General features: G+C 47.3%; 1 protein-coding gene across 1 annotated transcript in view; it reads right to left on the bottom strand.

Annotated features, from left to right (window-relative positions):
• Positions 1-24,130, bottom strand: part of LOC135088080 (dedicator of cytokinesis protein 7) — a 67,997-nt gene that overhangs the window by 42,953 nt on the left and 914 nt on the right. Inside the window, exons 3-22 of the mRNA XM_063982967.1 lie at positions 23,097-23,257; positions 21,257-21,442; positions 18,416-18,434; positions 17,330-17,517; positions 16,498-16,638; positions 15,517-15,796; positions 14,495-14,669; positions 12,771-12,949; positions 11,707-11,887; positions 10,888-11,042; positions 9,290-9,408; positions 6,391-6,544; positions 5,241-5,429; positions 4,851-4,954; positions 4,282-4,450; positions 3,653-3,785; positions 3,256-3,355; positions 2,449-2,598; positions 1,507-1,684; positions 590-798 (exon numbers count right to left, since the gene is read on the bottom strand). Coding sequence (XP_063839037.1) covers positions 590-798; positions 1,507-1,684; positions 2,449-2,598; positions 3,256-3,355; positions 3,653-3,785; positions 4,282-4,450; positions 4,851-4,954; positions 5,241-5,429; positions 6,391-6,544; positions 9,290-9,408; positions 10,888-11,042; positions 11,707-11,887; positions 12,771-12,949; positions 14,495-14,669; positions 15,517-15,796; positions 16,498-16,638; positions 17,330-17,517; positions 18,416-18,434; positions 21,257-21,442; positions 23,097-23,257 — 3,170 coding nt within the window. The remainder of the gene's footprint in view (positions 1-589; positions 799-1,506; positions 1,685-2,448; positions 2,599-3,255; positions 3,356-3,652; positions 3,786-4,281; positions 4,451-4,850; positions 4,955-5,240; positions 5,430-6,390; positions 6,545-9,289; positions 9,409-10,887; positions 11,043-11,706; positions 11,888-12,770; positions 12,950-14,494; positions 14,670-15,516; positions 15,797-16,497; positions 16,639-17,329; positions 17,518-18,415; positions 18,435-21,256; positions 21,443-23,096; positions 23,258-24,130) is intronic.

Here is a 24,130-nt window from a genome sequence, read left to right as displayed (position 1 = left end):
CAGCAGGCCGGCGAGGTAGTGCCGCGAGCGGAACTCGTGCGTGAGCTGGGCAGGCGAGTGCGAGGAGGCGGCGCCTGGTGGGACACACTGCGGCGCCTGGTGGGACACGCGGCGCCTGGTGGGACACTCACTGCAGCTCCAGCGCGGCGGCCAGCTCGGCCAGCAGCAGGCCGGCGAGGTAGTGCCGCGAGCGGAACTCGTGCGTGAGCTGGGCAGGCGAGTGCGAGGAGGCGGCGCCTGGTGGGACACACTGCGGCGCCTGGTGGGACACACTGCGGCGCCTGGTGGGACACACTGCGGCGCCTGGTGGGACACACTGCGGCGCCTGGTGGGACACACTGCGGCGCCTGGTGGGACACGCGGCGCCTGGTGGGACACTCACTGCAGCTCCAGCGCGGCGGCCAGCTCGGCCAGCAGCAGGCCGGCGAGGTAGTGCCGCGAGCGGAACTCGTGCGTGAGCTGGGCAGGCGAGTGCGAGGAGGCGGCGCCTGGTGGGACACACTGCGGCGCCTGGTGGGACACACTGCGGCGCCTGGTGGGACACACTGCGGCGCCTGGTGGGACACTCGGCGCCTGGTGGGACACTCACTGCAGCTCCAGCGCGGCGGCCAGCTCGGCCAGCAGCAGGCCGGCGAGGTAGTGCCGCGAGCGGAACTCGTGCGTGAGCTGGGCGGGCGAGTGCGAGGAGTGCGAGCCGGAGTGCTGGGAGGGCGCGGGCGAGGCGGCGCCGCCGGCGGACGGCGGTAAGTTCAGAGACACGTAGTGCTCGTGCGAGCAGATGATGCGGAGGAACGCGAGCTGTCGACAAAGTATGTTCATGAGAATCTGTTTTGTTGAGCTGACTGAGCAGCGGCATAGAGCAGACCGGGCTATAAAATGCTACTCCGACAAACGTTACTTCGACATTACGTTACTCCGACACTACTGAATATAAGGCAAATATCCTTTGTCTGAGTAACGTAATGTCGAAGTAACTAAAGAATGTCGAGTTTACTTAGGTAGCCAGCAGACGGTAACCCACTACAGTGGGCTGCACCTAGCAGGCCGTACAGACCAACAGGATCCCTCCTGTTTTACTAGCGCCGCGAGGAGAAATCCTCTATAAAAAAATCTGGAAGAGGGGATAAGGGGTCCCCTCGAAACCGGAGTGACCCTAAGACGGAACTGCCGACGAATATCCAAGTTAAGATAACACGCGGCTCCGTTCCATTCGGTTTTTAGTGGGAAGGCCCCATCCTTCGGCCTTCGGCAGGCCCTGACGATTTCCACATAGCCCACTGGAAGTCCTTATCAGTGGGTATGCAAATAATTTCCGGACGTGACAAAAACGCTATCGCTATACAGGATGGAAACGATAAGTGATCTCACTTGATTATTTCTAAACTATAAAAGATATCAAGAAACTAGTTACTGATCCTAAAAGAACTTCATGAGCTCTATCAAACGGTATCAATAATAGGTTACAAAATAAACTGGATCTATCCAAATATTCAATGTTTCACTGACCTTATAATGCACCAGCGGCACTGCATCGGGCAGCGAGGCGATCTTGGCACTCATTTGCTTGTAGTAGGAGCGGATGAGCAGGAACACGTAGCCGCGGTCCATGATGCTGAGCAGGTCGAACAGGAAGAAGGCCAGGCTGTTGTTTAAGCTCTGGGTGAGCCGGCTGTTCTTGCCGTATCTGAAAAAGGAGATGGTAATCGATTCTTCCGAAACTAGTAACTCTATGACTAAGTATTCGTAGTTGGAACAGAAGTCGGTAATCATTTCTCTCGCAAAAATTTTAGTTACTCTATGGTCTTCAAGTATTACGGCGACAACAACCAAAGGTCAAGACATTTGACTGCTGATTCGGAGGACGCTAATTCGATCTCCAATCCCATCAACTATTATGGTGGGGTGAATCCAGTGGTTTAGCTGGAGATGAGTAGTTTGTGCATTAAGCATTTCCTTCGTGTTTTTATATTCAGTTAAAAAAACATGCCACCGAGATCTTTCTCAAAAATGAAAATTTACGTCTTAAACTATACAGCACAACAGTGATTCTCGTCGTTTCAGCCGAACGACGTCCACTGCTGGACAAAGGCTTCTAAGGCGGCAAAAAACAAGGTTATATTGCTTCAAAAAAGAGGAAGCATGACTTGAGTATCAACACACTATCAGAAGCTTAAGGATTAGCAAGCTGAAATGGCAGTGGTCAGGGCACATAGTACGCAGAACTGAAGGCCGATGGGGCAGCAAGGTTCTGGAATGGAGGCCGCGTACCGGAAAACGCAGCGTGGGACGTCCACCCACAAGGTGGATCGACGACCTGATAAAGGTAGCAGGAAGGCGCTGGATGCAGGCTGCTACCAACCGTGCGATGTGGAAGTCATTGGGGGATGCCTATGTTCAGCAGTGGACGTCCTGTGGCTGAAATGATGATGACACTATCAGAATACGAACCCCGAGATGATCTCCGAAGTGACGTTATTGACGAGGGTGGTTACATCGTCTGTGAACTGCTCCGGGAAGCGAGCCTTGCGTGGCGCCTCGTGCGCGCCACTCCAGTACAAATACTCCACCATTGATTTGATCATCAGCTCGAAAAATGCCCTGGAGATCATGACACAGTAAATAAACACAGTCTTAAGCCGGACCTCCACTAGAGAAAGCCTCGGGTCGAGTGACCCGCTCAAATCATAAAGTTAATATACCTAGCGGACAAACGACTGAGCTAGGGACATGTCACTAGCAGCAACACTGTGACAAAAAGAGATGCGCGATGCGATGTAGCAGCACCATTTTTGGAAACTATTTGACAGTTCGTCACCACTCATTTGCACACTGAAAATTTGAGCTTTGAGATATTTTCAAATTTTATGTGAGTGAGAATGAATAATGAGTATTAATGAGATATTTATGAGAAATAGTGCTTCAAGTGATTCAGTGATTGATTTATTGTACAAAACAGTGAAATAATCTTGAAAACTGACACAAATGTCATCCAGTGATATCCGAAAATCGGTTTCGTTTGACAGCTCGTGGTTGTTGCTTTATTCCGTAGGAATGTTAACTTTATGACTCAAATTGAGACTCTGCCTCAACCTGAGGCACACCTGAGGCATATTTTTCGCTCGAGACGAGGCAGCCGCTCGGCCCGAGGCTATCTTTAGTGGATACGTGGCTATACACAAATGAGTATTAAACATTACAATAGAACAAGTAATTGAGAGAGACAAACATCAGAATTCATCTTGTAGTTAGACATACCAAGAGTTCTGCATGGCGAGTTCTCTGGTGGCGCCACTTGCCACAACCCATTGAAGAGCCAGCTCCTCGTGTAGGATCTTGCAGGAGCCGTCCGTCATTACTGATAACAAAAAGCGTACAATTTTTACATGTTGAATTCTTTTTTAATCCGGCCCGAAGGACCAATGAGTAAAACACCAACGTGCAGTTAACGAAAAAGAGCAATGAATTTAACTAGCAATTAGATATTCTTTCATAGTACAGACAAGAGCAAGTACACCAAGCTATAACACTATGGCGTTTTCATATACGAGTAGTTGTAATAGGTACTATTTCCCCATAAAAATGTATAATTGGATGTTAAACTTCAGTTTCACACCTTCTTTGAATACCTCATCTAATAATATTTATGACTTACCGGTGGGTGGCAGGGGTAGCCCGATGTCCCGGTCCGTGAGAGACGGGCGCGGGATAGTCGCCTGATATTGAATGTACGTAGTAATAAGTCCGCTGCGGCCGTGCGCGTCACACGTAGCGCCCTCGTTCATGTTCTGTGAAAAAACAAGTTAAATATGTCATCAAATCTGTCACTTATTTTCTGAAAATAGGCTTTTCTAAAACGCTTTTATGCTTCAACCACACTAACGCGTGCAGATCACCATCGCCGGTGCGATCATAGGCCAACGACAGGTCGTGCGACCCATGACAGTCATAAGTATGACCTTTGCTGAAAATTTGGCAACTGCGGGGTTACTCCAAAAAATCTTATTCGAAGTTTTGAATGTTGCCACCTCTCTCACGCAAAGCGGGGGATTCAAGCATGAGCGACAGACATAAACAGCGTTTCGTAGTAGCCCTGCTGCTTTGTAAGTAGTCCAGAGCCCCGATTACGCTAATTTTTAACGTCTCCAATACAGACGCGCTTCTTCGATTCTGCGATACGATTGGTCAAAACAGCTGACGTCAACTGTTCACGCTACAGAGCCACTGGTAGATACGCTGCTAGCCTCCACGCTCGCTGTATGCAGCTCGCTACTGTACACGCACCGTGACCTCGCTGAACAGCTGCGCGACGCACGTGAACACCTGCTGCGCGATGTTCAGCGGCGCGCCCGCCAGCGCCGGCGCCGCTGCCAGCAGCCGCAGCAGCCGGTCCAGCGCTACCGGTAGATATGCCGCTAAAGCCTCCACGCTTGCTGTTGGCAGCTCTGCTATGCTGTGTGGAGCAAACAATAGGTATATTGAGACGTTTGAGCGCCGCAATAATGCGCTGCACGTGACATGCTATACGACACTCGCTGCACCACCATAAAGCGACAATATTTTGACGCATATGGTAGGCCGTACAGAGCAACGCAGCTCTCCTCAAATTAATGTCTATATCACGCACGAAGATATGTATCCCTTATTTTAATGAACAAAATATTTTTTATTCATTGAAATTTATATAATTTTATGGTAGAAAATAATGAGGTATTTGGCACTACCAATATGTTGGCATACTTTTCGAAAACTTTCAAAACGTAAAAAATCACGCATAGATTTTGTAAATCAATTCAAGCCGTCATTGCATTCCGTGAATGCTGTCATACTGAATCACATAGTTTATTGTTTACCTGGCGCGTAGTTCAGCCTCCATGTTTGCGAGTCCGATTCTTGGCGGGATATTGCCCTCTTGCACTGCCTCGCACGCCATTGCGAACCGTTCGATGTACCCGTCCTATTTAAAAAAATGTGCAAATATAAAAAGCAATAATTAGTATAGTATAGTCTGGTATGTAAGCACGTAGAATTTTGTCCAATGACCCCAAGCTACTCGCTCGCGCGTAATAGCTTAGGGTAGCTTGGGGTCATTGGACAAAATTCTACGTGCTCACAGATCGGGCTTTAGTAGTAAGTTTCCTTGCGTGTAATGTTTCTCAACACTTGACACATTTTGTACGTTGTTGTTTTAATTATTGGGTTTAAAATCGAATGTCACTAAAATAAAACATCTTATATCTTACCAGCGGATGAACAGTCGTGTGCGCATCCAAGGCAATGCTAAATATCGGCTTATGGTTGTCAATCCACCGCGTCCCGGGCAGCAGTACATCGGGGAATATGTACGAGTAATTGGGAGGCGGCTCCTCCTGCATCACTGGTAAGTTGAACTCGCCGCACGTCAGCTTGCCGTTGCGACATAGGGGGAGCCACTGTGGGTGATTGGAAATAAATAGTAACCCCCTTACTAAACTTACACACTCGTTGAACAGTGTTTTAAAGTGACGTTTATGGAAATGTCATTTTAAAACAGTGTTCAACAATGTGTAACTTTTTATTAGTAAGGGGGTAAGTGTCAAGTATTTCAGCTTGCTAATCTTTAGTTCGTTTACAGATCTCCTCATTACTGATTCGATCTCGTAAAGAAACACCGAGGATAGCCCTTTCCATAGCACGCTGTGCAACTTTAAGCTTCTGTATTCTGCGTCAAGTATTTCTGTCGGTACCAAAGGTTGGTAATTTTAGAATCTTGATTGTTCTTGATTGTTAGAGTGAGGACTACAAGTATTTTTTTAATTCGTAACGACGTAAGAACTCATTATTAAAATGCACCATAATCACTATGCACAATAAAGACACAAGCGTTAGATTTATTCACATGCATCACTGGCAGAATTGCTGAAATCAATGGCAGTGGGCGGGGCACATTGCCACTGGGGCAGAAAAGTTCTTGAGCGGTGACTACGGGTCGGAAGAAGAAGTGTAGGCAGGCCTCTCACTAGGTTGACCGACGATCTGATGAAGGTCGCGAGGTGCCTGGATGCGGGCGGCGCAGGATCGGTTGTTGTGGAAATACTTGGAGGAGGCCTTGTCCAGCAGTGGACGTCATTTGGCTGAAACGAACTGTTACACCTTGAAAATGTTGGCTAAACTGCTGAATTGTCGTCAGAATTTTCACGATGCAGCGAGACTGAACCTCCAGTTCGGAGGCTCAGTTCAGACCAGGCACCCAAACAGTAAAGACGACTAAGTTTCGGGTATTGAAAGTAAAGTACGGCAAATAAAGAATATTAGTTTTTTTTTTCAAAAGAACTTTTATTATTGCGTCGTAACAGAACGAAAATGGAGATAAAAATACTGGTTGTTTTTTGCTGTGTAAAAGCAATAACTCACCGAGTATCCCACGACGGTTTCTACGTTCTTCTCTTGTCCGGGCGCGACGGGCTTGCGCTGGCACGCCACGTGTAGGAACGTGAACAGCAGGTGGTGCTGGTCTCCTAAGTCTGCGGGCAGCTTCAGCTTGATCTCGTCGTAGAGGGATGGCGACCTGAGGGGAACGATTTAAAGTTTCAGCTTGATCTCGTCGTAGAGGGATGGCGACCTGAGGGGAACGATTTAAAGTTTCAGCTTGATCTCGTCGTAGAGGGATGGCGACCTGAGGGGAACGATTTAAAGTTTCAGCTTGATCTCGTCGTAGAGGGATGGCGACCTGAGGGGAACGATTTAAAGTTTCAGCTTGATCTCGTCGTAGAGGGATGGCGACCTGAGGGGAACGATTTAAAGTTTCAGCTTGATCTCGTCGTAGAGGGATGGCGACCTGAGGGGAACGATTTAAAGTTTCAGCTTGATCTCGTCGTAGAGGGATGGCGACCTGAGGGGAACGATTTAAAGTTTCAGCTTGATCTCGTCGTAGAGGGATGGCGACCTGAGGGGAACGATTTAAAGTTTCAGCTTGATCTCGTCGTAGAGGGATGGCGACCTGAGGGGAACGATTTAAAGTTTCAGCTTGATCTCGTCGTAGAGGGATGGCGACCTGAGGGGAACGATTTAAAGTTTCAGCTTGATCTCGTCGTAGAGGGATGGCGACCTGAGGGGAACGATTTAAAGTTTCAGCTTGATCTCGTCGTAGAGGGATGGCGACCTGAGGGGAACGATTTAAAGTTTCAGCTTGATCTCGTCGTAGAGGGATGGCGACCTGAGGGGAACGATTTAAAGTTTCAGCTTGATCTCGTCGTAGAGGGATGGCGACCTGAGGGGAACGATTTAAAGTTTCAGCTTGATCTCGTCGTAGAGGGATGGCGACCTGAGGGGAACGATTTAAAGTTTCAGCTTGATCTCGTCGTAGAGGGATGGCGACCTGAGGGGAACGATTTAAAGTTTCAGCTTGATCTCGTCGTAGAGGGATGGCGACCTGAGGGGAACGATTTAAAGTTTCAGCTTGATCTCGTCGTAGAGGGATGGCGACCTGAGGGGAACGATTTAAAGTTTCAGCTTGATCTCGTCGTAGAGGGATGGCGACCTGAGGGGAACGATTTAAAGTTTCAGCTTGATCTCGTCGTAGAGGGATGGCGACCTGAGGGGAACGATTTAAAGTTTCAGCTTGATCTCGTCGTAGAGGGATGGCGACCTGAGGGGAACGATTTAAAGTTTCAGCTTGATCTCGTCGTAGAGGGATGGCGACCTGAGGGGAACGATTTAAAGTTTCAGCTTGATCTCGTCGTAGAGGGATGGCGACCTGAGGGGAACGATTTAAAGTTTCAGCTTGATCTCGTCGTAGAGGGATGGCGACCTGAGGGGAACGATTTAAAGTTTCAGCTTGATCTCGTCGTAGAGGGATGGCGACCTGAGGGGAACGATTTAAAGTTTCAGCTTGATCTCGTCGTAGAGGGATGGCGACCTGAGGGGAACGATTTAAAGTTTCAGCTTGATCTCGTCGTAGAGGGATGGCGACCTGAGGGGAACGATTTAAAGTTTCAGCTTGATCTCGTCGTAGAGGGATGGCGACCTGGGGGGAACGATTTAAAGGTTGGATCAAAGTCAGTTTTTATTCACTACTTAGGCCCTTTCCAGTGCGCTTATACACGTCTCAAGTAACTTGCGCTACCACCACTTCGGGACAACATATGGTAGTGCTGAGAAGAAGTGGTCATCATCATCATGAGTAGTGAGAACTAAATAAGTCTCCAATGCAGGAGTACAACTCTCTTGAATTTACCAGCGACAAACGGAAGATTTCTTCTTCTTTTTTGATGATGTTGGCAATACATGTCGACGTCGACTTGATTTTTGCCATTTTCAAGTTTATAAGTGATACGAGTTACAAAATGAGATCAAGTAATGATATAATGAAGGATAATAGATGATACCCCTTCCCACCCTTTGAGTCTCAGTAAAGTTGTGGTGCTTTACTGAGACCTCCTATGGACAACTTGAGAGAACCCGAAGAATCACGATGCACTGTTTTGCTTCACTCGCCCACACTCATGCACGTTCACGAACACTCAATGGTCAATAACCCACCAATATCACACATTAATAGTCGCCTAAACACGAATTTGAGGAAATAAAACAAAACCGCTAACATGACGCTTCAGATTCCCGCCAAGAAGTCCAAATGGAAGATTTGGAACGCTGCCGCGCTGGCGTTGTGTTAAGTTTTATAGAGTTCGTGCGCTGCACCGACGTTGCGCAGGCGCTGGTATAAATAAAAAAATAATAATAAAATAATAAAAATTTATTTGTTTCAAAAGTTCACATGTACACAAAGTAAGGCACTGGTTCTCACACATTCCCTGTGTTGTGGGATCCAGTCTCTTTCATCTGATTATGTTAATACATTAAGTTTTTAGAACAAAGTTAAAGAGAAGAAGCAGTGGAATGTGATAGCCGAGTGTAATTTGAAATAGTTGTAGTGTATGTGTGTTTGTGTTGCTGGTTGTGTGAATCCTACTAATATTATAAATGCGAGAGTTCGGATGTTTGGATGTCTGGGTGTTTGTTACTCTTTCACGCAAAAACGTAACGACGTTCGAAAGACGCTAGTATGGGGGGTCTATACTTTTGTTTGTGGTGTTTCCGTAAAAAAAAACTCTTACGCTCGTATTCACAAACATTACTATGAGGTCTCACAGGGCGCGTGGACGCACAGGGTGACACACGAACCGAGAGCTCTATTCAACGCTGTGCGTTCGATTTGCTGCTTCACTTAAGCAAGCATCGTTTGTGTATACGGGCGTTATAAACGAGTTACATATACATAATCTGGTCCTGGATTTCCAATGAAACAACTTACTTGTTGTGATACAGCACGGTGGTGTAGGCCTCTGTAGAGAACTCGGGGCACGAGCTTCGTCCGAAAATGGCCGGCAGCGCTGCCGATTGCTGCTCCCCCGCCATTAGCTGCACTCGCACCTATGTAGTTGAGAAAGAAAGAGTTTTTGTGGGATTATTTAGGGTCGTAATCATTTATCACATGTTTTAATACTTTGATTAGACGATAGAAAATATGTTTTAATAATAATACGTTTATTTCAGACCATTATGATCCATACAGTTGTGTTAGTAACAATATTATACTTAAAATCTAGGTTAGTAGTAACATAAATCAGTCAAAAAACCGGTTTCTGGATCCATGCATGTGAATATTAATCCAGTGCTTAAAGATGGGACACGATGGCCTATCTTTGATAACCGACAGGATGCTGTTGGCGCACTCCCGAATCCTCGCAAGCATCGAGGCTGTTCGTTTACGGATGATAGCGTAGAAGTCATCCACACGCGCTTCCGTGAACATAGTTGAAGCACTGCAGAACCTTGGTAGCCACATCAGCATCCTGAAGGCATTGTTGTTTATAGAAGGCATTTAACGCTGCAGCGAACTTTTAATTCCTTCCAAATTGGAGCTAGACTTTTTTTAAGACAGCTTCTATATCCTTTATTACTCTATGGATAAGATTAAATAATTAATTTACAAAATGCCTACTTACAGTGATATTCCTCGCAGACCCAGTCCTAGACGTGTAGGCAGCCAGACTGATGTCTCGCACGGATAGGAACAGCAGCGCTCGGTACTGGTAGTGAGGCACGAGCGTCGGCGTCAGCGGGAACGGTAGTATTCCCTACATCGCCTGACTATTGACTGAGTAACCTACAAGTGTCCCACTTACAGTGATATTCCTCGCAGAGCCAGTTCTTGAAGTGTAGGCAGCCAGGCTGATGTCTCGCACGGACAAGAATAATAGCGCTCGGTACTGGTAGTGAGGCACGAGTGTCGGCGTCAGCGGGAACGGTAAGATTTCCCTACACCGATTGACTATTGACTGAGTAACCTACAAGTGTCCCACTCACAGTGATATTCCTCGCAGACCCAGTTCTTGAGGTGTAGGCAGCCAGGCTGATGTCTCGCACGGATAGGAACAGCAGCGCTCGGTACTGGTAGTGAGGCACGAGCGTCGGCGTCAGCGGGAACGGTAAGATTTCCCTACACCGCCTGACTATTGACTGAGTAACCTACAAGGGGACCACTTACAGTGATATTCCTCGCAGAGCCAGTCCTTGAGGTGTAGGCAGCCAGGCTGATGTCTCGCACGGACAAGAATTATAGCGCTCGGTACTGGTAGTGAGGCACGAGCGTCGGCGTCAGCGGGAATGGTAGGATTTCCCTACACCGCTTGACTATTGCCTGAGTAACCTACAAGGGGACCACTTACAGTGATATTCCTCGCAGACCCAGTCCTAGACGTGTAGGCAGCCAGGCTGATGTCTCGCACGGATAGGAACAACAGCGCTCGGTACTGGTAGTGAGGCACGAGCGTCGGCGTCAGCGGGAACGGTAGGATTTCCCTACACCGCCTGACTATTGCCTGAGTAACCTATAAGTGACCCACTCACAGTGATATTCCTCGCAGACCCAGTCCTAGAGGTGTAGGCAGCCAGGCTGATGTCTCGCACGGATAGGAACAATAGCGCTCGGTACTGGTAGTGAGGCACGAGTGTCGGCGTCAGCGGGAACGGTAAGATTTCTTTGCACGGCCTGACGTTTTCATCTGTTGGGTAATATCAGATTAGATCTATAGGATGTAAGTAAATGAGACATAATAGCTGATACATAATAAAAAAGTATCAGTTGTTTTTTTTAATCCAAACTACCCTTCCCTACTACTACTCAACGATAGTCTCCTAATAGCCAGTGCTGAAAAACAGCAGGGGTAGAAACTTACTGTAAAAGGAACAGTTAATGTAGTCTCAGTTCAAAGATATTGTGATAGTAAGGCCCAGAACAGACGGTGAAACGCAACTGCAACGAAACTGCAACTGCTAGTTACTTTTGACTTGCATCTTTTCTCAAGTTTCTGCCATAGCGTCCGTTGAGAGACCACACATGACGCGACCAGTTTGAAAGTTTCTAATTTTCTCTAATTTGATCTAATTTTTACTATTGATACTAACATTGCTTCTGCTACTTCAGCTTGCTCATCTACTAAGCTGCTAAATAGACGACTACAAGTCCTAGAATATACAGGGTGGAAACGATAAGTTATCTCATTCGATTATTTCTAAACTATACAAGACATCGAAAAAATGATTACTAATCCTGAAAGTACTTCATCTTGTATAGTTTAGAAATAATCGGGTGAGATCACTTGACGCTTCCATCCTGTAGATTAAGGTTACATTTCACCATTTAAGATCTAGAGTAGTGCCACTAACCTCCATAAGGGCTAAGTTTGGCCAGCTCCGGCGTAAGGCCATTTTTGATTTCGTCGGGGCACGGGCACACTTCAATCTTGAGCGTGCCAGGGATGCACTTGAGCTTCTTGGGCGCTGAGCTCGGCCGCTTTATTTCGGCCAAAAACTTGTAGAGATCTTCGTCACGCAGCTTGTCAGTTTCCTGTGAACGTTGGTAAATATACAGGGTGTTTGGAAGAGGGTTAGACAAACTCGAGTGTATTAGATAGGGTCATTTTGAGAGTAAAATTCATTTGATTCTCAATTTAAACTCACGTCGGCGCAAGTATCTGTATCTTAGGCGATTATCACACTGCGCCGCACTCCGCCGCGGTCCGCATGATTTCATATAAAAAATCCCGCGCGCGGACGGGTTGTCAGTGTGTTGTGCCGCGCGTGTTTTCTATACAAACTGAGGTACTTGCATACAATGATTAAATCTGTCGTCCCGCGTACCGCGGCGGAGCGCAGCGCAGTGTGATAATCGCCTAAAAGTAGTATGATGAGCAGCGCAGTGTGGCGAGCTCGAATTAGCAGTGAAATTAATAGGCGACCGACGCGCCACACATCCGGACCGGGCACTTATTCCGTGAACCCACGCAGGTTTTAGCATAGGTCCTTTCTTATTTGTTTTAATGTACTACCGGCAACAGTGTTACTCATTGCCGGTCATGTCATCTCGTTCTATCGCAAAGAATCACCATTAATGAGAGCGAGAGCAAAAATGGAAATGGATAGTTAACACTGAGGCCGATAGTACCTTTTTGTATTTGCGTGATGTCTCATTGTAAAAAATGTCTTTCTTTCGGAGACTCCTGTCAGAGTAAATACAAATGAGTAGGTCATCTTCATAGAAACGCCCGAGCGCGGTTTGTATGCGAGCGCGCCAATACGCACCTCACCGCTAATCCACGCTAAATTTTGTCAGCGTGTGCGTGCGCGCCGCATACGTATTGGCGCGCTTACATACAAACCGCGCTCGGGCGTTTCTATGAAGATGACCTACTCATTTGTATTTACTCTTCTCCTGTGGTTGCTCTCGTTACCTGCTTGAAGAAGCTGGTGACGGTGATGGCGATGGGCTTGAAGCTGTCGAGACAGGCGGCCAGCTCGTCGCCGGGCGGCGGCGCGCGGCGCTCCACGCTGCCTTTCCGTGTCAAAGAACCGCCCACCTCGCCCGCGCGACGACGCAGCTGTTCTAGGCTGCTGGACGATGCCTTGCGGTCTGATGAGATGAGATAGTTGTTTACTGTCAAAGCTGTGTGTACACAGTGTACAGACGACAGCAATGCAAGTTAGGACCATAGCAGACATGCTACTTTTAGGCTAAGAACTCATGGCACGATTTTCACACGCGCCCGCGGCGGTTGCGGGCCCGCAGCTTCTGTAGAATGCAGATACTCACAACAACAAACTAATGCACAACTCACGGCGCGGCACCGGCGGGCAACTAGTAGAATCGCGCGGGCCGCGGTAACCGCAGCCTCGGCGGTTTTCGCCCGCGCGCTCTGCAATCGATCGGCGGGCGACCGTTTTGTACCAGTGACTTGATTGGCGCGATTTTCACCCGTGAGCTCTTAGCCTATCCACGCAAATAACCGCTTCCGTGAGTTTTGAAATATAACCGCAATTCCACAACCGCCGCGGGTACTGGTGAAAATCGCGCCGTGAGTTCTTAGCCTTAGCATCGGCGATCGGCGATTTTGTGACAGTATCGACACTGAATCACGTTTAGGCGCGACACTGCGCTCGATCGCAGTATCGGAATAGCACATTTTAACGATTCTATCGATGCAGTATCGCAATTTCGCGACTTCATGTGTTCGGACGTGGTATCAGACACTTGCGTTTTAGCGACTGCTCCGATGCTGGGTGATGCAGATGCCAAATTGTTGCGACTGACTGAATGTAACGTTCAGACACTGTGTCGAGCTTCCGAAAAGCGACTCAACCACCGCGTTTGGCGTTTTTAAATATGCGGTGTGGAATGCGTGGTCGCTACATTCAGCTTCTAAAAAGCGGATCGCCAATGGTAAACGTAGCATGTGTACCGTAGCTCTATTAATAACGATATTAATTATATAGGAACTAACAATTTAACTATTGCGGACGTACAATACACTGAACACTGCGTCACATGCCAACAGTATTGGTATAGAGATATGGATCATAGACAGGGACTAAACTAGCAAAAGGGGGTAAAAATAGTTTGAATGGGTTGAAACAGATGAAAGTTCTCGAGTTACCGAGGAGAGGCTTCTCGCACACGCGCAGACGCAGCTGTTCTAAGCTGCTGGAGGATGCTTTGGAGTCTGCAAGATAATATTACAGCTATTTTGATACAATTTAAAATTCCACTTATTTTCATAAACTAACAGGTGGGCCTTGGTGGCGGAGTAAAGCTGGAATTTTGAGAAAAATAATTTTAAAGGAGTGAAATAAGTGATAAAAGTTCTCTAGTCATTCATATAGGGGGCTTTCTTGGTGCAGGTGTTGACTGCATGGGCACTAGTCCTTTTACCCATCTTCAAAGCTATACATTGGGTTAATATGCTGACTGCGACAGACCCGGTAAGCCATACCTTTACGGAAAACATAGTAACAGCTTACAATAAGGGCCCCGTGGCGTTTTTACATACATTTTCGTTTGGTGGCCACAGGCGTTAAGCCCGTATGCGGTGAACCTGTGCGTATCCTACAGTGTTTTAGGTACTCTTTAAAAAAGGTGTCACGTGTCTTATCGGAAAATTAATCTATTAGCTACACTCACCCAAGCTATTAGTGTTGCCATTGGCCGACAGGCTGTCCTTATCTTGCTCCCTTTCTAGACTGTTGGCGCCGCTGAGGATGTTAGGCAGCGATACAGCGCTCCAGGCAAGTGGCATGCGATACTTGCCGAGACGGGTGCACGCTGCTTGTGCGCTCGCGCGGACTTTCTCGCGGTTCTGTTGGCAAAATGGAGGTTGATATGAGCTTGAAATTCTTGAAGGTCACGCTAGAGGTCAAAAGTCATAGGATACTTTAGTTATTTATTTAAAAACTGTTTGAACCAATAAAATATTTTTCTTTCTTCTTCTTTCTTTCTATGACTTTAATCTATATATATAAAAATGAAACCCGTTTTCCGTTGTCACGACATAACATGAAAACGGCTTGACCGATTTGGCTGATTTTTTTTTTGTAGTTTTCTAATACTCTGTACAAGGTTTTTACGGAAAAAAAAATAAAGAAAATCTCTACGCTAAGGCGGTACGAAGTTCGCCGGGTCAGCTAGTGTAAAATAAATCTGAACTTAGTGCACTAAAGAATTCTCGACGTTGGGTTTAGTAACATAAGGATATTAAACGATTTATTTTATTAAAACAATAAATACTGAACTGTCTTGTAGTATAGTATGTAAGTAATTATAAGAATATTTTAATATCATAGTTTAGTGTACACCGCATGAGCGTATCTAGGTCGATGACATACGCGACCTCAGCGTGTGACGTAGTTTAAGTTAGAATATAATATTTTGTAATGCACTTTTGAATCCAATTTATTACACGACTATCATTGAGACTGTCAGATATCATGAAATGATACCTTTAATTCTACAGATTACTTTTGCACAGTCTCTTCCAGATAGCTTTATGATCACCAGACACCAGAAATACATCCAATCACGAGATCATAATCAAAATTGACACTATTGCCGAGTGTTGACAAATTCGCACAACGGATGTGGGTTACCAACAACTGTCTTGTCAACCCTAGATGATATCCTAGTAATAATAGGATGCGAAAACATACCTTATCGTCCTTGATATAAGGCTCCACGCATTCATTGACATCTCCCTGCAGAACTTTCTCGACTCGCACCACCAGGAACACATCGGCCGAAGGGTTCAGTATATCAAATACTGCACTTCTACTCAGCGTAGATAAGTCTGCATGTGGAACGTGAGCTGCTAACATTTGTCTCGTGCATTCTGAATTTAGGTTAAAGTAGAAGTTTTCTGATAGCTTTTTCTTTTCTTTAGCGTCATAGAGTGCCATCGATGCGAAGAGAGGTTCAACGTCGAGTTCTAGCCTGAGAACAAATTGGAAATGTTAAATTACATTAAGAGCGCTTTCACATTAGGGCGTTATAAGCGCGACAGCAGCGCGGCAGCAGCGTTTTTATAATGTGAAGGCATGCATCCGCTGTCACATAGCATGAAATTTTCAACAGCGCGTCTGTCGCGTTTTTCGCGCTGCTAAATCGCCTAAATGTGAAAGCGCTCTAAGAACTAGCGGCCGCCCGTGACTTAGTACGCGTGGACCTCGTTGTATAGTCCTCTTAGGGCCCCAAAAAGTTGGCAACCCTAAGTTAGGGGTGAAATTTCGTAAAATTCGTTCTTAGCGGACGTCTATCTACAGGAATATAAGGACTCTACCTGCCAAATTTCAAGTATAATTATAATTGTAGTATAATTGTAGGTTTTATAGTTTCTGAGATTTCGTGATGAGTGAGTCAGTTAGTGAAGATAAGAATTTGTCCAAAGTTCACAATTGGTGATTTCAAAAAACGCTTTAGTATTTTTTTCCCCCAATTTATTAATTAGATATTACATATTTTTCCTACATTTTCTCTATAATTCTCAATGCAATAAATTAGAATTTTTAAGGCAAGTTCATTAGTTTATCATGTAGTTTCTGAAAACAATTCGGACACATGAAAATATACTGAACTAAAATAATGGATAACACGATCAACAACACGTCTATAGGACAAATAACTCTACAACTTACTTTAGCTGATGGCAGTTGACCAGGATCCTGTGGCCCATGACCTCGCTGGGCATTTCGGCAGCCAGTCTCCTCTCCACCGCCTCATCCTCATCGAGGTACGGAGTGTACAGGCCTAGGAGGTCAGGTTGTCTGTTCTCCAGCCTAGAGAAAATTATTAGTCAGTGCCTGCATTATGTAGATACTCTGCCTCCCCAATTTATGTGCAGAACAGTATATGGATAGAATAATTGAAAAATAACGAATGTAAAAAAAAAAAAAAAAATTATTTGGTAATAATAGCACACAGCACAACAACCACCAAGGTTACAATGTAGTAATTAACTAATTATCCGGTCTATTCGACAAGTTATACAATATGTTACATTATATCGAGCAGATTCACACATGTTTCTTGACCAGGGATTTTTTTAAATTGCAAGGCCATTTTCAGCCACCCATTTACAACTTGATGCGCGGTATTGCACAAGAAAGATATTTGAAAAAAAATTCAAGCAAGTTACTAGTAGTGGATCGATGCAGGAGGGGTTGCAAGTGACGTAACTTGTAGTTTAGAAATAATCGAGTGAGATCACTAAGCCATGTATTCATTAGGCAACATTTGTTGATAAACACTGTTTATAAACTGTTCATAAACAATGTTTCATCATCTCTGTAAACAGTCCATAAACATAGGTGATGAAACATTGTTTATGATACATGTTGCCGTGCTCCCCGCTATGAGTGGAGAGCAAACCTGTGTTTATGGTAAACTTGTTTCACACTAGTCATAAACAGTTTATTAACAAATGTCGCCTAATTAATACATGGCTTTATCGTTTCCATCCTGTATTACCTTTTAGCCTCATTGGCAGCGTCCATCTGCTCCGGCGGTCGCCGTTCAAACAAATCCGGCAGGAGCGGGTCGGAGGAGGAACTTCTAAGGTCCAGGGAAGCCCACGACCCACGCGGCGTTAGCGTCTCGTTGCACGACGAAGACGACGAGATCGACGCGACGGACTGACGCCCGCTGGAGGGTTGGGACTCGAACTGGGGGAATGTATTGTTTCATTGGTGATGACAAATTATGATTTGTAGTCGTTAGTAAAAAGCAGGAAATGTTTGAGGTCTGCTTTTAGACAGTTACAGCTGATCGTTGTCATTCCCCCGTATTTTTACGAGGAAATCCTTTTAGGTTTGGTTATGAATGTAGCCTAGCTTCGATAAAAAGTTAAGTATTATTTTTGACAGCAGAAGACGAAGAACTTTTTACAAAGTGATCTTAAGTATTGAAAAATTGCAATGCTTGAAGGAACTGTCATTGTTACCTGTTAGATAAAGTTGTTAAATGGATAACTTACCACTTTTGTATATTTATCGCTTAACAGATTGGCATTCATCTACACCACTACATTTTTATCACCGGAAAAAAAAAATCTGGGTAATGAGTTATTGATACTGATCCTATTTATGCAAAAAAAAAAGTTAAATAAAGCTACTCAAAATTTCATCCCAAAATTGGTAATATTTGGACACACGCGTCGCTAGCACTATTTACGCTCAACGCAAGGCCGCCCGTTACTATGGAGAGAGATGCGACGTTGCCGGCCCGACGCTTCCTAAAGGCGGCGGTGTACGTTTGTTGTGCGGCCATTATCACCCGCGAGCCACGAGCGAGAGGGCGGCGCGGGGCCGCGGCCCGCGCCGCCCTCTCGCTCTTCCGGCCGCCGGCCGCGGTCGGTCAGTTGCGCGCGCGCGAGCTCTTTATCGGTCGTGAAGTGTCTTGTTAACATTGTATCAATCAAGTCAATAGTGTCGTGCAATTATTACGTTGTCTTACCAATTCACCTCACGTGAATACGTGTTAATGATACGTGCATTATTATTCTTGGCCGGAGAAATTGTGTAGTGCAGTTTTGCGACTGTACCGGGACAGCCACACTTCAGCACGATGCAGGGTGCTTATCAAAGCATTGAATTTTGCCGGTCCTAAGGCCGATCCTAAGCCCGGGTAAGTATGAAGGGAAAGTTGAATTATTTTTATTATTTTACCTAAGCGCCTACTAAAACCACCATCTAAAACTGTTCGCACCACTCAGCTGTTATGGCGGATCTTAAATTCACGAACTACGAACGACGCGCGATCTCAATTGGAGTTACACAGTAGGTATTATTATTAACTAGTGTTAAAAACTCACAGAAATACAACGTGACGTATTACGTAATTACTAAATTACTGTTTTCGTCCTTTGCCCTGCGTTCAATTACAATTCTAATTACCTACTTGAAATGTTGCAATAAAAATAGCCTAAGATAGGTAGCTAAGTAATACATTATTATTATTCTGTGATGATAACACTGAAAGCCGCTGTTTTGGCAGATCTTTGAATTACATATTTCTTTTAAAGTCGTAGTAGCCTCGTAACGACACATTGGTGTGTATTCGTAACGTATTCACAGTAGGTAGGTATTTCATTGTATTATTAACTTACAATTAGTGTTAACAGTCAGAATACCACGTAAAGAAGTACGTAAGTGTAATGAAACACTTATTAGAACTCAAAATTACTTGAAATGTTGCATTATAATGGTCTAAATTAGTAATAATAACACTGGAAGCGTGGTCAAGGCGTGAGCGAGACAGACAGATCAATGTGCGAGCGCGTACGACTACTCTACTGAATGAACGAGCAGCGGAGTGGCCCAGCTGTGACGCGTAAAATAGGGACTAAAGAAAATTTAATAAAAAAATTAACTTTATAAAAATTAAATTTTTTTTTTTTACTTTATAATTTTCACACATTTCTACATAACCTGTTAAAAAATTTCCGGTGATAAAAAAGTAGTAGTGTATAGCTGAAGTATTATCTTAACAGCAAATGTACGTACGTGGCATCTAAAGAAGACGTAATAGGTGCCATTATACAACAATATCCGTACCTGCTGTGACGTCAGCTCCTCCGTGGACACGGCGACCGGGTCCGCGTCGACCTCGTAGTGGTGGCGGGGCCCGGCCGCGAGCTTCTCCAGGCGCTCGCTCTGGCGCTCGCGGCCGCAGGACGAGCCCGAGTACTGCCGGTGCTTGTCTCCACACACAGTCCGTACCTGCTGTGACGTCAGCTCCTCCGTGGACACGGCGACCGGGTCCGCGTCGACCTCGTAGTGGTGGCGGGGCCCGGCCGCGAGCTTCTCCAGGCGCTCGCTCTGGCGCTCGCGGCCGCAGGACGAGCCCGAGTACTGCCGGTGCTTGTCTCCACACACAGTCCGTACCTGCTGTGACGTCAGCTCCTCCGTGGACACGGCGACCGGGTCCGCGTCGACCTCGTAGTGGTGGCGGGGCCCGGCCGCGAGCTTCTCCAGGCGCTCGCTCTGGCGCTCGCGGCCGCAGGACGAGCCCGAGTACTGCCGGAGCTTGTCTCCACACACAGTCCGTACCTGCTGTGACGTCAGCTCCTCCGTGGACACGGCGACCGGGTCCGCGTCGACCTCGTAGTGGTGGCGGGGCCCGGCCGCGAGCTTCTCCAGGCGCTCGCTCTGGCGCTCGCGGCCGCAGGACGAGCCCGAGTACTGCCGGTGCTTGTCTCCACACACAGTCCGTACCTGCTGTGACGTCAGCTCCTCCGTGGACACGGCGACCGGGTCCGCGTCGACCTCGTAGTGGTGGCGGGGCCCGGCCGCGAGCTTCTCCAGGCGCTCGCTCTGGCGCTCGCGGCCGCAGGACGAGCCCGAGTACTGCCGGAGCTTGTCTCCACACACAGTCCGTACCTGCTGTGACGTCAGCTCCTCCGTGGACACGGCGACCGGGTCCGCGTCGACCTCGTAGTGGTGGCGGGGCCCGGCCGCGAGCTTCTCCAGGCGCTCGCTCTGGCGCTCGCGGCCGCAGGACGAGCCCGAGTACTGCCGGTGCTTGTCTCCACACACAGTCCGTACCTGCTGTGACGTCAGCTCCTCCGTGGACACGGCGACCGGGTCCGCGTCGACCTCGTAGTGGTGGCGGGGCCCGGCCGCGAGCTTCTCCAGGCGCTCGCTCTGGCGCTCGCGGCCGCAGGACGAGCCCGAGTACTGCCGGTGCTTGTCTCCACACACAGTCCGTACCTGCTGTGACGTCAGCTCCTCCGTGGACACGGCGACCGGGTCCGCGTCGACCTCGTAGTGGTGGCGGGGCCCGGCCGCGAGCTTCTCCAGGCGCTCGCTCTGGCGCTCGCGGCCGCAGGACGAGCCCGAGTACTGCCGGAGCTTGTCTCCACACACAGTCCGTACCTGCTGTGACGTCAGCTCCTCCGTGGACACGGCGACCGGGTCCGCGTCGACCTCGTAGTGGTGGCGGGGCCCGGCCGCGAGCTTCTCCAGGCGCTCGCTCTGGCGCTCGCGGCCGCAGGACGAGCCCGAGTACTGCCGGTGCTTGTCTCCACACACAGTCCGTACCTGCTGTGACGTCAGCTCCTCCGTGGACACGGCGACCGGGTCCGCGTCGACCTCGTAGTGGTGGCGGGGCCCGGCCGCGAGCTTCTCCAGGCGCTCGCTCTGGCGCTCGCGGCCGCAGGACGAGCCCGAGTACTGCCGGTGCTTGTCTCCACACACAGTCCGTACCTGCTGTGACGTCAGCTCCTCCGTGGACACGGCGACCGGGTCCGCGTCGACCTCGTAGTGGTGGCGGGGCCCGGCCGCGAGCTTCTCCAGGCGCTCGCTCTGGCGCTCGCGGCCGCAGGACGAGCCCGAGTACTGCCGGTGCTTGTCTCCACACACAGTCCGTACCTGCTGTGACGTCAGCTCCTCCGTGGACACGGCGACCGGGTCCGCGTCGACCTCGTAGTGGTGGCGGGGCCCGGCCGCGAGCTTCTCCAGGCGCTCGCTCTGGCGCTCGCGGCCGCAGGACGAGCCCGAGTACTGCCGGTGCTTGTATTCTACCACGCTGTAGTCGGATGTGTAGCTGCGGATGCAGTCGCGGACGAACATCGGCGCTTTTGTGCTGTTGGAAATAAGTCATGATCATTATCATAGGTAATTTAGTCTCTAATACAGGAAAAAACGTTCCTTTTTATTTTACATAGACATATAGGAGCAGGATATGGTCTACATACACTCCCTTGCTGGCCAAACAATGGCAGAGTAGGCCAGTCCATAGTCGCTTCTCACGACATCGACGGGAAGAGTGGGTAGTCTGGATCATTTTGCTATCACCGTTCAGTCCTTATTCATCACACATATTTGAAACATGAAGGCTACGGTCTCCAATTAAATACTATACGCAGCGTAGGTACGACGTATATTAATGTTCCTATCGATACGCCGATGTCAACGTCTGAAAGAGACCACAACAATACATTTCTATAGTAATTGTGGCACGGCCTACGGCTTGACGCTGCTGTACGCGTCCTAGGTTAATAGCAGACCACAGCCTTAGGAGTCTCACAGGTAGTCATCAGGTAGCACTTGCGTGACAGTGCGGACGATTTCCACGGGCGGGTAACGGCCTGCGTCCAGCCTTTATGATGTCGTCGGTCCATCTTGTGGGTGGACGCCACACGTTGCGTTTTCCGGTACGCGGCCTCCACTCCAGAACCTTGCTGCCTAATGGCTGCTCGCACACTCATAGTCCGGGTCATACGTCACGCTTCATGCGTCACACTACTCACAGGTCCTCGTCGGGCAGCACGTGCGTGTCGCACTCACAGTCCGGGTCACACGTCACGCTTCATGCGTCACACTACTCACAGGTCCTCGTCGGGCAGCACGTGCGTGACGGTGTGGACGATTTTCGCGGGCGGGTAAAGGCATGCGTCCAGCCTTAATGATGTTGTCGGTCCACCTTGTGGGTGGACCTCACACGTTGCGTTTTCCGGTACGCGGCCTCCACTCCAGAACCTTGCTGCCCCATGGTTGCTCGCACGCTCCTAATAGTCCGGAACATGCGTCACACTACTCACAGCTCCTCGTCGGGCAGCACGTGCGTGACGGAGTGGACGATTTTCGCGGGCGGGTAAAGGCATGCGTCCAGCCTTAATGATGTTGTCGGTCCACCTTGTGGGTGGACGTCACACCACAGAATAATAATAAGTACTACGTACAGAAGTTTTACTTCGCGAAGGTATTTAAAAAAATGTATGCTCAATGTCATTAACAATATGGTGTAATTTAGCCTGTCTCAAGAGACAAGCACCATTTTGTTGACAAACGTCAGTGATCGGCACTGCGCCGAAGCTATAGGGCTGACTTCGGTAAAATGATGTGACGTGAGGTGCCAAACTGCGGAAAATGGCGGAATATTAACTGCATAATTATCTCTCAGTGTCTTGAGGCAACTTAAAAAAGTAATTCTGTGTTTTTATTATTTAGGCAGTTAAATACTGCACAGTATTTAGTACACCATTTTCTTTATTTTCTTCCATCATACAAAAGAATACGCGGGCGTGAGTCAATGTTCGCTCGTATGTGAGGCCTTGTCGAATAGTATCCTGTAGGTGGGCCATCGTGCGTGTTTTGTTTTCGATGTAAACTCGCGGAGATGAACAGGCCTGGTCACACGTTGCGTTTTCCGGTACGCAGTCTCCACTCCAGAACCTTGCTGCCCCATGGTTGCTCGCACGCTCCTAATAGTCCGGAACATGCGTCACACTACTCACAGGTCCTCGTCGGGCAGCACGTGCGTGACGGTGCGGATGCGGCGCGGCACGACGAGCAGCTCAATGTCGGTGGCCGGGTAGGCGAGCGGGTCGCGCTCGCCCATGAGCTGATCGCATACTTCTTCATAGTCCGGCGGCTCAATCATGTCGCAGAGGGATATCTGGAAGTTTATGGTTTTAACCTCAATATTATAATTAAATGATAATGATTGCTGAGAGGCTGGACTCAGCCGTCTATGGTCGCTTTGTTGACTTACACATTAGGCATGTGACTGAATGACTCTTTATCTATGGACCCTGTATTGCTTCAGATAAACTATGTATATTGATACATAGTTTATCGAACCCATGATGTACGACTAACATATTTCTAAGAACATTGTTACTAACTCTACTAATATAGTCTCTAAGTTCAAATTGTTACTAACCAAACTATGGACTGCTCTTGTCTGAAAATAAATGATTTTTATTTTATTTTATTTATTTATTTTTATTATTAATCCCACTTCTCATTTTCATTGCTGCATTTCCTACACTACAGCGACCAATAAAACCCAACCAGTAAAAAGTATGTCCTGGGGAAACAATGTGATTGGACCCGTAACTAAATCAATAAGAAGAACATATTAGAAGGTTGTAGATAAGGATTAACTGTCGTCCAGTTCAAGTTCAATACAAAACATAAATAGTTTCTAAAAGATAATTTAATAAATAAATAGCCTGTTCATAGCTTATTCAAAGAAGTACTGCAATCTAATTTGAAATATGAAAAACACAAGTGTTAAAATGTTATATGAAATTAGCTGAGCTGGATGTTAAATAAAATGCATCCATACTAACAAATATGGTATGCTGCTTGTTATTTCAACGTATTCACAATATTAATAATATCTGCATCTTAGGTATATCAGAGATTTTTAAAAATATATTAAAGAAATTAATTTAATAGGTATTTTTTGTGGTTGTTTATAAGTTTGAAATCAATTAGTTGGGATGATGGGTTGCTAAGAAATGTTATCTAAATAGCTTGTTTA

The sequence above is a fragment of the Ostrinia nubilalis genome, chromosome 3 (assembly GCF_963855985.1).
Source record: "Ostrinia nubilalis chromosome 3, ilOstNubi1.1, whole genome shotgun sequence".
NCBI classification, from domain to species: domain Eukaryota; kingdom Metazoa; phylum Arthropoda; class Insecta; order Lepidoptera; family Crambidae; genus Ostrinia; species Ostrinia nubilalis.
The sequence above is the reverse complement of the archived record's forward strand: the minus strand, read 5'-3'. Positions and strand labels throughout refer to the sequence as shown.